The sequence below is a fragment of the Camelina sativa genome, chromosome 11, assembly GCF_030686135.1.
Source record: "Camelina sativa cultivar CO46 ecotype springtype chromosome 11, ASM3068613v1".
Classification (NCBI taxonomy): domain Eukaryota; kingdom Viridiplantae; phylum Streptophyta; class Magnoliopsida; order Brassicales; family Brassicaceae; genus Camelina; species Camelina sativa.
Genome location: NC_141890.1, coordinates 18,136,286 through 18,157,823, shown reverse-complemented (window position 1 = coordinate 18,157,823; position 21,538 = coordinate 18,136,286). Strand labels below are relative to the sequence as shown.

At 31.4% G+C, this 21,538-nt stretch overlaps 4 protein-coding genes and 1 pseudogene across 4 annotated transcripts; 4 read left to right on the top strand and 1 right to left on the bottom strand.

Moving 5' to 3' along the window:
• Positions 1-4,078: 4,078 nt before the first annotated feature.
• LOC104733693 (F-box/kelch-repeat protein At3g06240 pseudogene) lies at positions 4,079-5,293 on the top strand (annotated as a pseudogene).
• Positions 5,294-5,972: 679 nt separating this feature from the next.
• On the bottom strand, positions 5,973-6,718 carry LOC104732312 (protein RALF-like 31). The gene has a single exon (XM_010451843.3). It carries the CDS (start codon positions 6,561-6,563, stop codon positions 6,222-6,224), a length of 342 nt encoding a protein of 113 aa, XP_010450145.1. The 5' UTR covers positions 6,564-6,718; the 3' UTR covers positions 5,973-6,221.
• A 2,552-nt stretch (positions 6,719-9,270) lies between these two features.
• On the top strand, positions 9,271-10,315 carry LOC147934194 (putative defensin-like protein 88). Its single transcript, XM_087470910.1, has 3 exons — positions 9,271-9,409; positions 9,673-9,762; positions 10,058-10,315. The coding sequence occupies exons 2-3, from the start codon at positions 9,684-9,686 to the stop codon at positions 10,258-10,260; spliced, it is 282 nt and encodes a 93-aa protein (XP_087327036.1). The 5' UTR covers positions 9,271-9,409; positions 9,673-9,683; the 3' UTR covers positions 10,261-10,315.
• A 2,805-nt stretch (positions 10,316-13,120) lies between these two features.
• LOC147934193 (uncharacterized) lies at positions 13,121-14,832 on the top strand. Its single transcript, XM_087472537.1, has 2 exons — positions 13,121-13,265; positions 13,505-14,832. Exons 1-2 carry the CDS (start codon positions 13,121-13,123, stop codon positions 14,830-14,832), a joined length of 1,473 nt encoding a protein of 490 aa, XP_087328663.1.
• A 3,672-nt stretch (positions 14,833-18,504) lies between these two features.
• LOC104732310 (putative defensin-like protein 89) lies at positions 18,505-20,369 on the top strand. Its single transcript, XM_087471769.1, has 3 exons — positions 18,505-18,632; positions 18,806-18,889; positions 20,107-20,369. The coding sequence occupies exons 2-3, from the start codon at positions 18,817-18,819 to the stop codon at positions 20,253-20,255; spliced, it is 222 nt and encodes a 73-aa protein (XP_087327895.1). The 5' UTR covers positions 18,505-18,632; positions 18,806-18,816; the 3' UTR covers positions 20,256-20,369.
• Positions 20,370-21,538: the final 1,169 nt, after the last annotated feature.

Genomic DNA, 21,538 nt, shown 5'->3' with positions numbered 1-21,538 from the left:
ATAATATTTATTTCGTATGAATATTTAAATGAACATGAAAACATTGAAAAGAGAAAAAAAAATATGAGCAAGCAAAAAACGAACTACAGTATGAAAATAATTTTTTAATATTAGTATATTTTACAATTTTGTTTACAATAGTAAAAATGGGTTTTTAAAAAATATTGGCGTATGACATCCAAAATTGTCGAACCGGCTCATAGAGAGTATGAAAGACATACATAAACACTCTAATCAATAAATAAATTTGTCAAACATTCTCACATAATTTTTTTTTTTATGTAGTATTAATGTGAACAAAAAAAATGATAACCTGCAAAAATAATTTTAAAATTATTCAAGAATACCTATTGAAATTTGGAAAGATATATTAAAATAATATAATTCTTTATAGGAACCTAATGACTGAAATTAAATAATAATAACTGAAAAATTGTTTTAAAGGGAGAGTACTTAGGGATTGAATTCTAATTTCATGCAAAACAGAATGAATTCAACTTTTTTGGAAAAAAATTGGTAAGATCTAATGGGGAACAAAAGAGTAAGCATTATCAAATAACTTACTGAAAACATCCCACCATTAGATTATATAAGATTAAAAGCCATAAACTAAACATAAATGAAAATCCAAAAATTTATGAATTTATAAGAGAATTTTGAGAATACATAAACATCCCACAGTCTAACATAATCTAGAATCTTTTCTTGCTCATGATGAATCATTTATAAGATTGAAACCCAGAAATAAATTTTATACATAATTTAGAATCCGGCTTTGCCCTGAATCATACATAAGACTGAAACCCATATTTAGAATTTCAAAATAAACTATAATCAGTTTTTTTCCTAGGATGAAACCACAAACTGATAACTGGTGGCTTTAGATCATAAGGGGTCTACTCGCTCTCAACAACTCTCTTGAGAAAAAAAAACCTAGTCTCCCAAAACCCTAGTCTCCAGCCACCGCCGCCGGAATCTCGCTTGCCTCTCCGCCGACCGAGGCTTCGCCGGCGGTGTGAGAGGGCTCTGCTCTTCTTCTTTGTGTTATTTTCCAGTTGTAGTAGTAGTTTGGTCCCCCGATCTCTTCTTCTCTAACCGTGCTGAGGAATGGCTCATCTGTTGCGGCGGTTGATGCTTTGGAGCGAGATCTCGGCTCGTTTCCTCTTCAGCGGCTGATGGTGGTGGTTCGCAGCTGCTCCAAGTGCTTTCTTCGTAGCTATTGCGGCTGATGGTGGTGGTTCGCAGCTGTTGCGGTGGCTTTCTTCGTAGCTTCAGGGTTCAGATCTGAGTCTAGGGTCGCGTCCTCCTGCTACACCCAACCTCTTTGTCGGAGTTCCCAGTCTATCCAGCGATTATCGGTTGAGTCGGGATTAGAGTTTACCGGTTATTGGGGAGGATTCTGTGTACGTTGGTGGCCGAGATTTGAGGATTTCCTTTAAGCCGGCGTTCTTGAGAGCTTCCTCAATTTTCTGGTGTCAGTCCGGCTAAGAAGTGAGACAATAAGGCAGATGCGATGTGGCAAACCCGAGAAGGCACCGTGAGGTGAAGTTATGCTAATCTGTGCTCCAATTTCTTATCTTTAGTTGATTAGTATTCTGGATTTGCCAGATAAGTTCGGAGATGCCTTTGCTCTTGCTGGTTTGCTTTGCGTCTCTTGGTCGGTTCAGTCGGATGTATGGTCCGTTTTTTTGGTTTTGGACCAGAACAATGAAAGCCGGAGATACCAAGCTTTTCTGATTTGCGCCACTACGAGTTGATGCTGTTGGAACATGTTCTAACCGCCGATCATGAGGTTCTAATAGCTTGGATTTGAATTGTTCTTGAGTATAGGTTGTGGTCTTTTTTGTGCTAGTAGTTGTTCTTGTGTCATAGAGTTTTTTTTAGGTGTTTTAAGAGATGATTTCACACCGAGTTGTGGTGTGTTATCTATCTCGCTGTGGTAGGAAAATGCAATGTTTCTCGGGTTAGGTAGTGTTGGATCCGCTAGTGATTCAGGGTTTTACTTGATCGACTCATTGCATTTGGTCCAATTCGTTAGAGGGGAATGTTAAGTACCTTTGATTTGGATGTATTATCTTGGTTAATGAATAGTTGATGTTGAACCCAAAAAAAAAAAAAAAGATCAAAAGGGCTCTATACAAGTGGTTCTTATTGAAGAAGGGAAAAATGAAATGTTAAGGGTTTTTTTGTTTGTTTTATGGGCCTCTAATTACTTAGGTCAAAGTACAAATGAATTTAATTAATTAGGGCCAAACAACAAAAGAGGACATGTGTTAAATAGATAACATGCCAAATGTCATCTCCTTAGCAAAAGCTGAGAAAAACCTTCTCATATCTATACAATTAAAGCAGAAGTACTCACTAGACTCAAATTGGACTATGACATTTTTTTGGTACGTTTTTCATTAAAAATGATTAGAGAATCACTTAATTTAATTAAATTAACCTATAGTTACGATTTACCTAAATGACCATTATACCCCTTGCTCGACCACTCAATAACGACCGGGTCGGGACGCGGATCCTCTTTAACCCGGAATTAGAAGAAATAAAACTCGCGGATCTGTTTGTACTCTAGGTTTATAATATTCGGATCCTGTATGTTCTTTGGTTCAAGAATAATTATTCCTATCGCCAAATAGATGTATAATCCCTATAAATAAGTTAACTGGTATCCGAGTATTTAATGGCTTCAATAATATCAAATATTAACTACTATCAAACTTAAGCCCTATAATTATTATGAATATTAATAATAATGAGAAATCTTTAATACTTATGGATTGTGACTTTGTTGTTTCCAAAATAATCAATAAATTAAATACGAAATTGTATATATATGTAAACATATTTCATTTGCTTTTATATTGTGATATATCTACGGAAACAAAAAATCAACTTAATACAATTAAATAAAAACAAATCATCATTTAGTTTAGATTTTTCAATATTTTCTTAACAAATTATAGTAATTAATTATGATTAGTATATATGGAAAGAATAAAAAATGCATAGATTATATATATGTAAAGTTGTAAACTAATTTACAGAAAATGTGTACTGTATATCCCACATCGACTAAATATTTTGGAATATGATTCATAATCACTATAAATATATGACTAATATGTTTTGAATACAAATGAGCAAGAAGCTTGATTTATCACGTATCCAAATTTAACAGTTTAATATGGTTCTATATTTGAGCATATTTAAACTTTTAAAAAGTAAACATATTATAATATATTTACGTTTTTTAAAAAAATTTAAGAGATTATAAATATTTAAATTTTTATAGAATATTTAAATTCTTATAAATATTTGAACTCCGTCGAAAGTTTAAAATATTATAATATATTTAAGTCTATAAAATATTTAAGTAATATTAATATTTTTACTCTTAAAATTTTTAAAATCTAAAAAAAGTTTGAGTTAAACCCGTTAAAACAGGTATTTTTATCAAACTATAAATTAAATTGGTTTTTTACAATTTTGTTAATTTTGATATATCAAATATTAACTTCTAGATTGTAACCTAAATATATCTAATCTCACTATAAATACAACGGTTTCCTAACCATTGAAGTATCTCACACTAAAATTTAACAAGCAACTTCTCATCTTTTGACAACAAACCAAAATAAATATCCTCTTACAAAACTACTATCCGATATTGCGGTGTGTTTATTCTCTTACAAACCTACTATCCGATATTGTGGAGTGTCTATTCTCTTACAAAACTACTATTCAATATTGTGGTGTGTTTGTTTCCGTGAAAAGCTACATTTTACAAACTACTTACTCTATTAGGATTTCCAATTTATTGTATAACCCCAAATATACAAATAAACATAAACAAAGAAAATAAATCAAAATAAAAAACTATATTATAAAAATACAAATTACAAAAAAAAAGTAACTAACAAAAAATATAATCTTGTGCTATAGCACGGTATCACCTAGTTATATAAGATAATTAATTTATATTGCTGTTTAAGGTAGGGTTAGGGTAGCCTTACTTATGAGCGGCACACATATACATGATTTAGAAATAAAGGTCTCGGTTCAGAGAACGATAATGGATGTGAGGGGCAAAGGAGGGAGCAATCACGAAGTTTCACCGACGAAACTTCCCTACCTTCCCCGAGAGTTAATCACAGAAATTTTCCTTCGATCACATGCAACGTCATTAGGGAGATTCAGATGCTTATCAAAGCCTTTTCTCGCTCTGTTGTCCGATCCCAACTTTGCGAAGAATCATGTAGATCATAACACGGTACGGTTTGGCCACCGCAGACTTATCCTATCCTCTACTAATAACGCTGTACGTTGGGGACACCTTAGACCTTGGAATAATCTATTAGCTGTGGATTTTGATTCGATCCGTGATGATTGTGGAGGAATTAGGGATTTGACTGCCGTGGTACTAGGTAACCCGCTTAAAGAAGATGAATATGACCTGAAATTGGAGTCAGGTGTAATATATAGAACAAGTAGCGTTTATATCTCCGGATCTTCGAACGGGTTGGTGTTTGTGCGTATGGCTTCGAATACGAGTGATGTCTTCTTGTATAACCCGACCACCGGAGAATCCAAGAGAATACCGGACGTGCCTGAATATCTGCGTTCCAGTTCCAGTGTAACTTGGTCTTGGTTTAGTTATGGTTTTGGTTTCGATCCTCTGACCAATGATTACAAAGTGGTGAAGTTTAATGTTGATAATGACAATTATGTCTACTCATTGAAGAAAGATTCGTGGAGGCGGATATGCAATATTCCTTGTAGAAGAGTCTATTCCAGGACCTCTGTGGAACTCAACGGGGCGATCCATTGGATTTCCCTGATTAGTGGAGGAGAATCTCCGAAAGTGGTTACGGCATTTGACCTTAACACAGAGAAGTTACGACATATGCCATTGCCTGATTTGACCGAGGAATGTGACCATATCTATGGGGGATATACGGTGGGCACTGTCAAAGGGCGTCTCTGTGTCGTTAGCTGGTGCTTCGAGATGCATGATGTTATATGGGTAATGAACGAGTACGGTGTCGGGAGTTCATGGAGTAAGATTCGAATCGGCGTTTCCTACTGCCAAGTCATGATACCATTGTGTTCCACCAGGAACGATGAGGAGGTTTTTCTACTTATCAATAAAGACTTGGTCCTGTACTATTTTGAGCGTAATACTTGGAGGAGTGTAAAAATCCGCGGTGTTGAATCCGGCAAGTTGCAACACGCAAATACGTACGTGGAGAGCCTCATATCACCAAACTCTTACGGTTTACAGAGATGAAGAAAAGTTCTGCTATGTTCATTACTTTGCAGTTCATTTAGAGTTTGGGGGGTTTAAACTTTATTAGAAAGTTTACAGCCTTCACACGAGTTTAAGTACTATAGATGATTTTGGTGTCACTTGTGATGATTATAATAATATTCATGCCCGTCTGAAGTCTGCGCACAACATTGTTGCCATTCTTAGGACTTAAATTTTTATTAAAAAGTTTAAAGCATTCTCACGATATTTGATGATTACACGAGCAAGAGAAATCCTTCTATGATTTGGAGACCTCAATCGAGAATGATCACTAATCATGTAAATAACACGAACGTTAACGAAGACTCCACTGTGCAGCAACCCTGGCAAAGTTTTGATCCTAAGCACAACACAAATAAGTACATCTATTTCTATAGTAGAATTAAGCCAACGTTCTCACAATTAATTCACAAGTCCTTTTATACTACTATCTTTTTAATCCAGCTAATCTTGAACCAGTCATGACCTGAAAGACTAAATTAGCAACTAATAAGACCTGACTTGGCTTCCTGTAATATCAACACCAACCTTTCTAAAAATGGTAACCTTGCTATTTTACCACAACAACCATCAAGCAATCTCTACATCCCCAAGTGAAAAGCTTCTAATTTGGTACATAAGCAAACAACCAAAAACACCCAATTTTGATCCATCAATCTAATGAAAACATCATACAATTGAGCATTGATAAATGATAACCAAATAGCTTAATCAAGGCTACATATATATATATATATATATATATATATAACAATTCTTATGTCAAAGTCTCAGAGACATTATATAACAACAACAACAACAACAACAATACAAAAGTCTTAATCATATAATAATTTACTTGCCTCTTCTCAATCTCAAGTCTCAACCAAAAAGACCCAAAAAAAAAAAAGCTTCCAAATTAATTGCTTCAGGTGTTGATGTCGCTGGTGTCTCGAGCACATCTAGTAATGGTTTCGCAACCTCTGCTGTAAGAATTGGCTTGTCCGGAGCGGCAATCGTAGTAGGAAGCTCCTGGTTTCTGACAAGGAACCATGTCTCTCCTTAAGGTTTCGTATCCGATGTAACGTTTATGCGCCATGAGAACTCTCCGGCTGATCTCCGACGGCATCAGATCTTCGTCATCTACGATGATGAGGCTGTTTCGGACTAGCATTGCGTCGATCTCTCCGTACGGCGACGGGATCGAGATCGCATCGGAGATTTTGAGGAGAAGAATGGCGAAAAACACCATCGCGAGTGAGTTTAACATGGTCGATGTCGGTATATGAAGATTGTGCCGACGCGATCTCTCTCTCTCTCTCTCTCTCTCTCTCTCTCGCTCTCTCTCTCGCTGGAGCTTAAAGCAGAAGAAGTAGAAATGGGGGGTAGTTGGTGAAGAAGAAAAGTCGCTGACAAATGTACAGTTTAAAGTGTTCGGATTTAGGTCAGTTAGTCAACTTAAACCGGCCGGTTTGCAAAAATTATAATCTGTCAAGTTAAACCAGTGTCTTCTTCTCCCATTCGTGAAGTTATTTATTTATTTTTTTTCTCAACTTCAACTTTTCATTAACCCAAATGTTACAACCAAATCAAAAGCACGTTACATTCACCTCTATGGATTTGGACCAAAACAAATGGAATGGTTGATCAAGTACAACCCTGGAACACTAGCGGATCTAACGCTATCTAATCGAGAACCATTGCATTTTTTAACCACAATGAGATAGATAACACACCATAACTCAGTGTGAAATCATCTCTTAAACCACCTGAATTGACCTAATGACACGAAAACAAATACTAACACAGAGAAGGCCTAACCAATACTGAAAACAGATCAAAACCCAGCTATGAGATCCTCATGATCGGCGTGTAGAGCTTGTCTCAATAGCTTCAACACCCAGAGGTGCATCATCAGAAAAGTTTGGTCTCTCCGGCTTTCACTGTTCCGGTCTTAAACCTAAAACGAACAATACATCCGACTGACCCAACCAAGAGTAATGAAGCTATAATAACCGGCAAAAATGATGGTTCTCCGAACTAACTATACAACAACCAGAATGCTAATCATCTTAAGATTTGAAATTGGAGCCCAAATTAGCAAAGCATCACCTCACAGTGCAAGTTCAAAGTAACAACATCACTTCCTTCAAGTTATGAGACATACACCACACCTTGGTCGGACTGAAAAAAAACAAAAACAACACCACCCCTTGCTGCAGGACACCGTCGAGGTTGGTATGAGAGGTAAAACTTGAAGAAGAACTTGAACCCCACCACTGAAGCTCGACGAAGAAAACTTCAGCCCTCACTGCTCTCCGAAACCCACAAACCGCTGGTGACAAAACAGCAGACGGATTCGCCACCCCAGATCCACCCGATCTGGCCAAGATTCGACAATGTCCTCCAACGTCTGCACCAGAGCCTTCACCAGCAACCTCCACCCGACGAATCGTCGCCTCAAGCGCCGAGGAATCACCAGAACCACCACCTTCGAGAGACACCCAACCGACGACGACAATATAACAAGGAGCGAGAAACTGAAAAGGAACGACAAAAGGAAGAAAACTAGAAAGGATGAAGTCCTCTCCGGCGCCGGAAAGGCAACCGGAGAGGCGGATCGAAATCGGCAACTCTCTCTCGGGGACTCTTGTGTTTAGGGCGAACTCTCTCCTTATCTATCCAGTGTTTTGTAACGGTGATATGTTTATCCATTCGTGAAGTTATTTTGACTTTGTACCCAAGGAGTCTCTTATAAATGGAGGAAATAATAGAAGCTTTTATTAACTAAAGATCTAAAATTGGTAAGACTTTTTTTTACTTCTATATTATCAAGAGAAGTAAAACAAGTATTTGAGTATTGATAACCAAATAGTTTGCATTGTTTATATTGTTTTGATGAAAAAAATAATTGTTCTGTTCCGGTTCACCATCCATTGCCAAGCTCGTAACTCCGATAAATTCATCCGATATGGCTTTTGCCTATCGTACTTATGTAGTCGTTTTAATCAAAAACCCATATCATTTTTTTGTGTGTGTTTCTTAATGAATATATGTTTTTGTATTTTTTAAATATGTTTATACCGTTTTTCTCTTGATTGTATTGGTTTGTCCATTTTTGATTATTATTATTTTTAATCAAATTTTCTTTTCCATTTTATTTGAGTTGTCCAGGTCCAAATGGGCATATCCATGTTAAAAAAAAAACGTTTGTGTGCAAGGTAAATTGGTTTTTAAATCCATTTATATAGACCGCTTCAGTTTTAGTTGCTAAAGTATTACCACTTTCAAGATTCTCTCGTCGTTGGGAGTAGTGGGATCTTACATGACCCGAACCGTCACACATAAATCGGGCAGCGGTGCATACGGATGGAAAACCATCTTCAACTGACCCCTCGGTTTCTATTTATGGTTATGCCAAAAACATGTTTTAACCGTCAAAAATACTTTGATTTAAGACTTGTATCGAAATTTTTTTATTTTTTATTTTAAAACTTTTAGCCCCAAAATAATTCAATTTTGATGTATTTTCACATAACGTGAATACAAAATGTAAGTGACATCAATTGTTTGACCAAGATTAACCATCTAAATAACCAATTAAACTTTACTTCAAAAAATATTTCTACATATATATATATATATATATATATTTGTCGGTCCACAACAAACCGGCCCATTAGCCTAATCATTACAATCGTAAGGAGCGGAACTTGATCTCTAGTGTGATGGTGCCTTGTGTATTAAAGAGTTACCATTGACCACTGCACTAAGGTCACTTCACATTTCTACATATTTTGAAAATTCCATAATATAGTTTGAATGACCGATATGATGTTATTTTCTTTTCTTTTTTAGTCAAAGTCAAATAACTTAAGTAGATATTAAATACTAGATACTATCTAACACTAAATCTAATACAATTGTGGTCATATAACTATTTAACCACAATCCTAAACTTACCCTAAATTAATAACCCATTTGACCAAAAAATATCATTTTTTGACTTACCAAATAAAACCAATAAATAAATAATATATAATAGAAAAACCATAGACAAAGGTGACAGAACTAATATTGTTACTTCCCAATATCTAAATATCAAAAAGAGAAAAGGTGAATTGAGTTGTAAATCTGTTTAATTTCATATTGTTGATAAACCAAAACTTGTTTTCCAAGCTGTAAATATTGATCACTGAATTTCTTCAAAACCGAATATGATATTGATAAAATATTTTCTACCAAATGTTTTGTAGAAAATTGCGTAAGAAAACATCTATCCATACTATTAGTGTGCTTGTTTGAGTTTGAACCTTCTTTTTTTTCTTTTTTTTCTCTCAAGAGTATTCTAACAAACATTTGTTATATGTATTCTCTAGCAACATAAAAAATGGCCATGGAGAAGTTTTCATCTTTTCTATTACCGTTATTGATGGTGTTTGCTTTCATCCTTCCATCAATGATGTCAGGTAACACATATATTTATTCAGGGTTATATATTTTTAAAGCTATTTTTGTGTATGTTTTAATTGTATGATATGTCGATGAGAGACTTGTAATTTTCTCTTACATTTAGTTAGAGAAAAAAAATGTGTAAATCTTTCGTGAAAATTTGGAAAATGATGTTAACTCTTTAGAAAGAAATTATGGCTATTGTAATTGGAATAAAAAAAACATATGCTAGCATTAGTAATACAAATATATAAAAATGATTAATTGATCATTTTGTGGTTATGATCTTTGTTAATGTGTTTGTTTATGCAGTCGAAGTAATACCATGCATACCAGGAACAACGTGTTCAAACAATCTAACATGCGATGTACTTTGCAAATTAAAAGGATTCAAATTAGGAGGGTTCTGCCACAAATATGTAGGCAAAAAGACCGGCGATTGTTGTTGTCATCCAGGCTTTGAATCTCAAGACTCTTCCATATCCGATGATATTAATGTACTAATTCCTAATTAATTTCTTGTTTTATATGTATTCCATATTATCAGTTTAATTAATATATATTCAAATATCTTTAGGAGATGGATTTATCTATACTATTAACTGGGGAGTACACCTATGCATAAAAGAAAAAAAAAAAACAAGTATTTTATTACATACCCCTACGATTTACGTAAACAAAGAAGAAGAAAAAAAACACAGAAGGATAAATTGGTAAAAATATTAATCAAAAGACGCGGACCTTATACGGATTTTATCAACTACGTATAACACTATTCGGATCTTGATTAAGCTTTAGACGTTTCCAAACAGATTATGTCATAGATACCTATAAAACAAATCATAAAATAATTAGGAAATAAGTATAACAAAACAAGTAAATAATTAAGCAATCCCGAAATTATCCGAAGAACAAACCTAACTCATAATTAATTTAAATACCGGAAACTTATTCATCTCAAAAACTATCCAAATCAGATTGTATCATTTCCATTATCTCCAATTCACCATTAAATACTTATAACCAAGATGGCAATGAAAATTCCCACAAACTTCTCAAAATCATTTTATAGCATCCAAATCGGACTGTATCATTTCCATAATCTCCAATTCACCATTAAATCTATATTATTTTAAAACATGTGACTTAATCATTGTAAAAACTTTCCAAATATGACTTTATCACTTTATCATAACGATGATCTCTGATTCAAAGATAGCAATAAATCTTCTCAAAATCAGTTTATATCAAACATAATTATACTATCAAAGGAAAACAATAACTGACAATATATTTTATGATTCCTACCTTTTAAAATTGTATCAACTAAAATATTCTTATCCTCTAAATTTTAGCAACTAACACGAATTTAAGAGTTAGAATTTATGTAAAAAAAATATATTACCGTATCTCATCGTTATTATTAAATAAGCATATTCTAGAATTATACCATTTCACCAAACTACCTCCATTAGTTCTATAACTAAATGTAAAACACTCGATTCCAAAGTAAGTTTATTTTTCTTTATTCTCAAGCATTGTTTATCAATATATTAAACTAATTATGTCACTATTGTCAATATGTGAAACAGGGTGAAGAAGAAAAAGATTTAACTGGTCCAAGTATTAAACGGTGCTCCTCAAACTTTGATCTTTACTCCTGCAAGTAATGAGTTTTTAAAGGTGAGACCTTTTTTTTCATTTGTTTGCACTATAACGACGAACTGTACAACCATTTCTACAAGGGCTAATTTTATCACAGTACAAATGGATTCATACTCTTTCCCTAGACCAGATAAAGCACTAAATATTTTTCATGTTCATTGAGAGGAGAACCAATAGAGTCAAGTTGATCACAGAGATATTTGATTGCAGCCACATATGCAGCCATAGTCTTGCTTAACTTATTTGTTTTACTCTCTACTAATCCAAAAAGAAAAAAAACAATGTTGTGAAGCAAAAATAAATCAGATGTTTATAATTAGTGTTGTGTGTTTGGCAAGAAGAACATCATTTAGTTTACTATCAAAAAGAACAATACGTTAATCTACGGGTTTGATTATAATAGATGCATTTGTTTGACCCAAAAAAAAAAGAGATGCCTTAGAGCGAAGGAGATTACCATTTCTTGCATGTTTAGAGTTAATAAATCAACTGGTCTGAGAATCTGGAAATTAACAAAAATCACGGATTAGATGAACAAAGAGTTAACGGTGAAAAACAGCTTCATTTCTTCTCTATACTTGAGGCAAGTTTGAAACAAACTTTTGGAAATTCAGCTACAAAATCAAAATTACCTCACCCCAAGAAATCAGCAGGACAGACTTCATCAACCAAAACGATCAAATCATGTAAACTTTGTTGCAGCTTCTTCAAATTGGATCTGGCTAAAAAATATACAAAGTGATAAAATTAGAATTATATATCTCTTACATCATAATCAAACATTCACGCAACGAATCGATTGAAAAATTCGATCTCACCAAACTTATAGAAGGTAGCGACGACGACAACGCAAGACCAATTCTCCGGAAGTCGAACTATCTCTCACGTTCCCTGATGCAAACACGCTCCCATGGCGGTAATCGTACTCGAAAAGATTCCATGGTAAGCGTGAAACCCGGTTTCTTCGCGGGTCACAGGAGAATCAAATCGATGAGATTCAGAAGAAATACAGAAGGAGGAAGGAGAAAAGAGACGAAGGAAGAGATAATAAATGTCTCTGATTTTTTTAATAAAAAAATAATATCTCTGTTTTTGTTTTAGTTTTTTTTTTTAAATAACGTTGTCGGATGTTTTTTTTTTTGTCCCTTTTACTACTCAACATTGTCATTTGGTTTTTTCATAATAATGTCCACCCCGTAATTTATAATTTGGAAATTTATAATAAACTGTGTGATGATAATTGACAAATTTGCCAAACAGTTTTCTGAAAAGGATCAATGTTTTATTTTTAAACTTATCTATGAATTTATTCAACATTTTAAAACCATATAAATGAATCTTTCTAAAAAAAATTAATAATCGATAAACAATACTCCCTCTGTTCCAAAATATAGAATTGTTTGGCTAAAAGCACGCTTATTAAAAAAAATTTTAACACAAAATAACTCATTAATTGAACACATTAATTGACCACAAAAAAAGAAAAAAATAGAATGGATAATTAAGAATATTAAGAGACACGTTTTATTCCATTTAAATAGGGGTTATTAACAAATTACAAGAAAAAATTTTCAGATGCGAGCCATTTTTTTGTAAACACTTTGAAACTAAAATTCAAATTTTTCACTATAGAGCCATACGAACCAAGAAACTCCAATTGTTTATCTCTATATAATTTCTTTGGTCTAACAATGATTTACCAAATTTTTCATGGATTACAATATTGATTTGAATTTTCCAATCCTAAATCATGAGGCAGAAGTTTTGATTGATTTAAACCAAATTCCAAGGATAGAAGAAGATGATCCTAGTCACGGCGATGAAGTTTTTGATCATCCTATTAATCATAATCCAGGTGAGAATCTTTTTCCATGTTTTTAAATTAGTTAATTTAAAAGTTTAAATAAACCAGAGATAATGCTTTTGTATACTCATGAGTTTTTAGAGTTACAATAATTTTACAAGTGCTGTTCATCTTCTACATAGTTTTGTTAAATATTTTCTCTTACATACGGTAATTTTACAAGTGCTGTTTTTGTAATTTTAATTAGATTGAGTTACGTAGCATGACGGTGACTTTTTTAATTATTGCAGAAAACGATGATCAGTTTCAAGGTGATACGATTCTACCAAGCGGTAGAAGAAATGTTTCTAATCAAGAGAGATGGGCAATTTTCAGTGCTTTGCTAGCAAGAAGTGATAATGGTAATCTCAACAGATATCATACAAAAGAAGTTTCAGATCTTTTTTCAGTGCCTATACAAATCGTACGGAAGATTTGGCGAAGAGCAAAAGAAACAGCTAAAGATGGAAAAGTTGATGTATCTCATAGAAGAACTGGAAATTGTGGTCGTAAGAAAATTGCACTTGATGTGGATAAAGTTGCCACCATTCCATTACAGAAGCGCACAACTTTGAGAACGTTTGCCGTAGCTATGGACATGAGTCTTGGAACATTACATAGGCGTAAGAAAGAAGGAGCTATTCGACGTTATACCAATCCGATCAAACCACATTTGAAGGAAGAAAATCTGAAAGGTAGACTAGAATTTTGCATTTCTATGCTCGATAAGAATACTCTACCTCATGAACCGAATTTTGTTGATATGTACAATATTGTGCATATCGATGAAAAGTGGTTTTATATGACGAAGAAGACCGCGAAATATTATCTACTTCCGGTTGAAGACGATCCACATCGTACATGCCAAAGTAAGAATTTTATTGGGAAATTAATGTTTCTAGCAGCGATGGCTCGTCCAAGATTTGATGAGGAAGGAAATGAGGTATTTTCTGGAAAAATTGGTATCTTTCCATTTGTTACTTTGGAAGCAGCTAAGAGGCGGAGTAAGAATAGAGATGCAGGAACTTTGGAACCAAAAGCATCAACTTCTGTTAAGAGGGAGGATATAAAGGCATGCTTGATTGAAAAAGTTCTTCCCAAAATTTATGAAAAGTGGCCAAGAGAAGATAGGGGAAAGACTATTTTTATCCAACAAGACAATGCGAGGACACATATCGCATGCTCGGATACAGATTTTCAAGAAGCAGCGTCAAGATATGGCTTTGACATACAGTTGAAGTCTCAACCACCAAACTCGCCAGATCTAAATATTTTAGATCTTGGATTTTTTAGTGCCATTCAATCGCTGCAACATAAAGCATGTCCAAAAACCATAAAAGATCTTGTTTGTGCGGTAGAAGAGTCATTTGAAAGGTATCCTACAAATCAGGTAAACCGTATCTTTTTGACTCTTCAATCTTGTATGCTAGAGATCATGAAAGTTGGAGGATCAAACAAGTACAAGATACCGCATATGAAGAAATCTACATTGGAAAGAAATGGTCTTCTTCCCAAACAATTAAGTTGTGATGCTATGTTGCTGGAACAGGTGTTGAACTTTCTCAGGTCGTCAAATTAGTAGAAATGGTCTTCGTTTGTCTATGTTTTTTTTCTGTTTGTGAACATTCTCAGATCGGATTTTATTGGTTGTAAACTCTTGATGATACCTCTGCAGTTCTAAGGATTTTATTACTTCAGCGACACTCTAAGGATTTTGTGTTCTTTTGTATACATGTATTGGGTTGTGATGAGTGAGAGAAGCTTATCCAAATATAGAAAAATACTCCACTAGTCCTCTACGTTCATAGCAAGTGGAACAATATCTAAAGAGAAAAAACAAAAAACAAAAAAAAGATGAGAAAGAAAGAAGCATAGCCATCACACGAACTATACTTATTTGTATTGATGCATAACTACAAGTCTACACCAATAAAATCACAGTAAAAAAATTGAGAAATAAGTAGATTTCAACTACTGTGGACTTGAATTGAAAAGCTATCAACTGTCTTGAGAAATATTTGATGTTGATTTCCCCTGTTTCGATCCAATACAAAATCTTCAGCAATACAAAAGAAAGAAAAGCAATTTATCAACGGACTAGTCACTTTTTCTACAAAAAAAAATCAATAAGATTATCTACTGCATCAAACTGCATCACATGAAATTTTAATTATGATACAAACCTTAGAATATGCAGGGAGCAATATCTTCAGCAATTCCAATTTAATTTCTTCCCATGACTTTTCCAGATGAGAGGCTCCTTCGTTTTAATACGGTTCGTTCAGATCGAATTGATGAATGGTCCCATAAACTGCCTTTTTGATCGATTTAAGTTTTTTGCTATGCTTTCTTTTTGTTCTGGTATTTCGGTGAGAGGAGTTTCTTCTTCGTCGTCATGAAAATATTTGTTTAAATCAAATTTGTGAGGATTTGATTTGCTAATGGGTTGAACTTCTTTTGATTTGCTTTCTCTTTTTTCTATTTTTTTGTCTCAGATTTTTTTTTTTATGAAAAGATCAGTTTTTAAACCCATGAATTTGGAAGACGATAAGTTTTGCAAAAATGGAATAATGACACGATAAGTTTCACATAAAATTGTTTGACCAAAATTGTTTTAATACTTGCATAAAAATCTGAGAAAATTCTATATTTTGGAACAAAAAAAAAAAGCTAAACAATTCTATATTTTGGAACAGAGGGAGTATTATTTTTCTTGGTCCCAAATTGTTTTTATGGATCAGCTTATAATTTGATAAATTAATAACTATAAATTAACATATTAGACTTACCATAAATTAATACTTACAATCTTATATGTAACATGTTTTTTTTTGTCCAAATTATATAGCCTAACAATGTTCAAAATAACAATTAAAGACATTAAAAAATTAAAGTGTGTTCCAATATAAATGAACCATACATAAAATAACAAGAATAAAGAATTCAATTAATTTTGTAATATTTTTATTATATCATATAATATATAAATATACTATAATTTATCTTTGTGTTTTTGCAAAATGCAGGACTTCGGTAATTTTTGCTTCCGTCGCATCCTTTTTCCAATCGGGAATAAAAGTTTGTCTTATATCGAAAGTGTCCTACATCAAGAATCTTCCGAATGTGTTTTTTTAACTATATTCAGTTCTCAAAACCTAACTACAGTAAAACCTCTATAAATTAATAATATTGGGACCAGAAAAATCTATTAATTTATAGAGGTTTTAATTTCTCGATAAATTAATAATTATTAATTTATAGAGAGACTTTCCTAATTTGGTAAAAAAACATTAAAAATAAGATTTAATGGTTATAACTAATATTTTTATAAAATCAATTACAATCAAAATAACAATTATCATGTTTTGACGATAGCACTCAAAGATTTTTATACAGTAAAAATATCAAAAATGAACTTTAATAAAAATTAATGTGTCGATATATACATATATTTGGATAATTCTATATAATTATTAATTTCTATTATTGATGGGACCATATATTTACAAAGGATTGTCAAAAAAATTATTATTTTATTATATTATCGAATAGTGTCCAAAATTATACTAGTCCCAACTTGGGACCGGAGAAATTTATTAATTTATAGAGGTTATTAATTTACGTAGTATTAATTTATAGAGGTTCTACTGTAATTTGATTAAGTGTCAACTTGGAAAATGTTAAATATCTACTTTATGATGATATCGAAATGGAAATACGACGTTTGAAACTCTTACCCAATCCCTTTAAATATTTTATATAAATTTGGAAAAAATATATGGAATACCCTAAATTATCAAGTTGTGCAAACACACATCTATAGGTGTGTCCCACATTACTCATGTGGGTTTCACGAAACGGGTTTTATATGGGTCAAAAAAATATTAAATCTGTTGCGGGATATACCTATCGAGGTGTGTTTGCGCAGCTTGATTATTTAGGTTATCCCATTTGAAAAGTTTGATTTTTTGTTAATTTTTATTTGATTTAATAGTATACGGGTTTAATAAAAATCTAATGGTTACTAATTTGGTTCAAGTTTGATCCGGGCATACTTGGATTAAAACTTTGTAGTGAAATCATAACTATTTCAAATATTCACAAACTTACTAAAACCAAACCAATTTAAATTTGAATTATATTGACAAATATGACCCCACACGTACGTGCAGGTCCGAACATAGTTCTCTTATATAACTTACACAATTGGTTAAGATAGGGCCCTATTGGACAAATCTACATACTATAATTTGTTACGTAATACAGTACCTAGTTTTAGTTTCTAGTATTATCTCACAATTCTTATTTTTTGTGTCTTTTATATAATACTATTATTTTCATGTACTTTTAGGCTTGAAACTTTTTCATGAGTCTTAAATTTGTTTCATTATATTTTGTTTATATATATTGGTGAGAAACTTACTTAATATCTCATCAATATAATATTGTTTTAGTATAGTTTAATATCTGTAATGTAATAAAACTTATATAATTATTTTAATATTAATCATATATTAGAAAATTTCTAATAAATATATTTCTAAAATAGAAAATTCTACTTTTAATATATTTAATTTTATTAATTATTATTTTTGTTTATATAATCTACAATAGTAACAATAATAAAACTGTAAATACTATTAATACATAAAATTATTTTAAAATTAAGTATAAAATTAGATAACATAAACACACACACACACATATATATATATATATAATTAACTTTGTAAACTTTTTCGATTTTATTTATCATAATAAAATATGAGTCATTTATAAGAATATCTGTGTTTTTGTGTGGGTCTCAAAAAGCTATATTTTAATATCTTAATTATTTTTAATTATTTTAGTACCACATTATATTTAAAAATTTCTCTTAATATGAACAATCAACTATGTATAAAAAATATCTGGTAAAATTAATTTATGTTAGACTTTTTAATTTATATATTTTAAAAGTAAATTAAAATAAGTAAAAATCAAGATCTAATATCTAATATCTAAAATAAAATAAAAATAAAAAAAGATCTAATATCTACTGATCGAATAAGAATAAAAACAAATAGGCTTTAATGGAAAATCCATTATATATTATGGGAGAGTCTTAACAATAAATGTAAAATAGATAATATGATGTTATGTAGAGTTTGACCAGATTATGGTCCAAAGGTTCAATTAAAATAAATCTAAAATAGGGAACTTTATTATTGCTGTCAATATTTTGACTTTTAAAAATCAAAATTTTGAACTTCGTAAAGTAGTTTATAAATATGGCTACTTTGGTATGAAATCTTGAAAATTTTCTATATATTTAACAAAAACAAGTTATTATCAAATTGTGTAAAATAATATTTCAAGATCCACATCCCTTAAGTATTTGTAAGATATTAATTTTAGTCTATACATTTCTTCATATTATCATTGTTTGAACACGAAATGGAACTTGTCTTAACCTTGATTTTAAACTTTACTTTTCAATTTTTAGTTTTAAATGATTAGGTTTTCATGAGATTGGATATATTTTGACAATTTTTTTTCTTTGCATCATGTAGCAACACAACTAATGGGAACCAAGAATTTTTCATGTCTTGTATTGTTGATGGTGTGTGCCCTCATACTCCTACCCATTATTTCAGGTAATACGTGTATTTTATTAAGGGTTAAGTGTCGTAAATGCAAAACAATATATTTATTTATCTATATTTTTCAATTTTACGAAAATAGATGATTTAAAAAATTAGATTAATAATATTTTAGTTGTTTAATATTAATTAAGATGAAATTATTTTATTGTTAAATGTTTCTGAGGTTATCCTCACTAATTAAGTTATTCTACTGTATATATATTTTGTGAAATATAAATTGGGTCAGTCACCTCCATTATTGTGTTATTTTAAAGGTGACCATATAAATTGGAGAATAGTGTGTTGTAGAACTTCTAATTTTCTAAATAAAAAGTTAGAGTTTAGTTTTAATTGGAGAATAGTGTGTTGTAGAACTTAAGTGCTGAGAAAAACCTTGGTGATATCTTTCTTTCCAACTTCTTCGACTAGATTTTAGAGATAGTTTCACATAATTTCCATGTGAACCAATTTTAGTTTTTGTAAACCTCGGACTGCTACCTTTCTTAGTAGGCCATATCTATCCTTGGTCAGTAGAATTATTTTTCTTTGACGGTCGATTTGCTATGTTTGGAAAGCTGTAAAGACTTATTTATCGATATTACAAATTACCACATGATATGTCTACATGTTTAATGCTTACTCAGTTTTAACAATCACTTTTCTTAAAATCACCCATCCTAAAACTATTCCAACATAAGTACAAATTACCAAATTACCACATGTTTAACAATCAGCTATGTTTGGAAAGCTGTAAAGACTTATTTATCGATATTACAAATTACCACATGATATGTCTACATGTTTAATGCTTACTCAGTTTTAACAATCACTTTTCTTAAAATCACCCATCCTAAAACTATTCCAACATAAGTACGGTTAACTGTGAAATTCTCTTAGCATATTTGACCGACATAGGTGATCAAATCAGTTATTTTAAACATCTCTACATGAATTCCGATATTTCTAAAACCGGAGTGTTACAAGTATCCCTATATAAGTTGACAGATTCCACCCCAATTCTTGAACAATCCTTTTGAATGCCAAGATCTTTCATTTGAGCTATCGATATGACTTCCACATCTGTTAAAGTTTGTTCTCCAAACCTCAGTGATATCGATTCCAATACTGTGTATGATTTTTAAAAAAAACATACATAATTAAACATAATCAGAATCAGTTTGATTTTCTTGTAATCTTATTAATATGTTTGCTTTTTTTTTACAAAACAGGAGGAGGGAGAGAATGTTATCTTCAACCAGGATGTAAAAACTCAATGACATGCAATGATTTTTGCTATTATAAAGGATACAAATTAGGAGAGTTTTGTGAACGCTATGGTGGCTCAAATAAGTCTGGCCATTGTTGCTGCTATTATTAGCTTTGAATCTCAAGACTCTTCCAAATTGCATGATAATAATGTACTCATTATATTAACTAATCCATTATTTTATGTGTATTCCTTATATCAGAATAATTAAAATTCTCTTATATTTTTGTATAAGTGTTTTCTCATAACTAATCTTTAGGTATGAGAAAACAAATGAACCCAAAAACCGGAACCAGATAAAAAAAAAGCAGAACAACTAAAAATTATATATATTTGTACTCAATACTCGAATGGGTAATTACAAAATATTTGTAATAAATACTTAAATGGGAGTCCAGTTACCAAAGATTACACAGACAACTGTCCGAATAACCAAAATCTTATTATATAAAGTCTTATTATACAAAGTTGAGTTTTAAAAGTTAGTCATTAACAAGATTTTGACACGTATCAAGTTATTAATATGAGATTTTGACATGTGTAAAAATTAATATTTAATAGGAGAGATTTGAGATTATGACAAAAAACAAAAAATTGTTTAAACAATATTAATAATGTAAAAAGATAATTATAAAAAATTACAAAAATTAAACAGTTTTTTTTAAATAATTATAAGAAGATTATATATTTCATAAAATTCGAAATTATAACATTATTTACTTATTTTTAATTTTAAGTTATTAATTCAACAACAAAAAAAGATTAAGGAAAATGTACAGTTAATTATTAATTCTAAAAAATGTAAATACTCACTTCTATATAAAACATATATCATCTCACATTATTAATCTAACAAAATAACTTATTCAAAAAACTGCTTTAAACTTTGTTCTATTGGTAAAAGAAGTTTTAGTGGGAGGTAAATTTTACTTATTTTTTTAAACCAAAATTTTCTCCTACTTTCTCCTTTTTCAATTTGGAATAGGTAAGATTAATATGTTGACCCAAAAAAATGTAAGACTAATATATGCGTCTTCTTTTCTAGTACTGTATTTTAATTTTTATTGTAGTATTTTTAGATTGTTTTATTTAATTTATATTTTTATCTTTGATTTGAGATTCATATATTACTGTGCTTATAATTTTCTATTATTTCTTTAATTATGTCAAATTAATTTTTTTCAAATTTCTCAACCTTGATTGGTTGGTCATAAACCTATTTTTTTATGCAAACATAATTGTTACCACTCATTCAATCCCAAAGGGAAACAAAGAGTATAACCTTATCAACCTAATGGTTGGATAAAATAGGCTAATCAAACACAAGCTTACAACAAACATAGATATATATATAAATTGGAAAACCATAAACTGTTTTTGATAAATTCATAGGA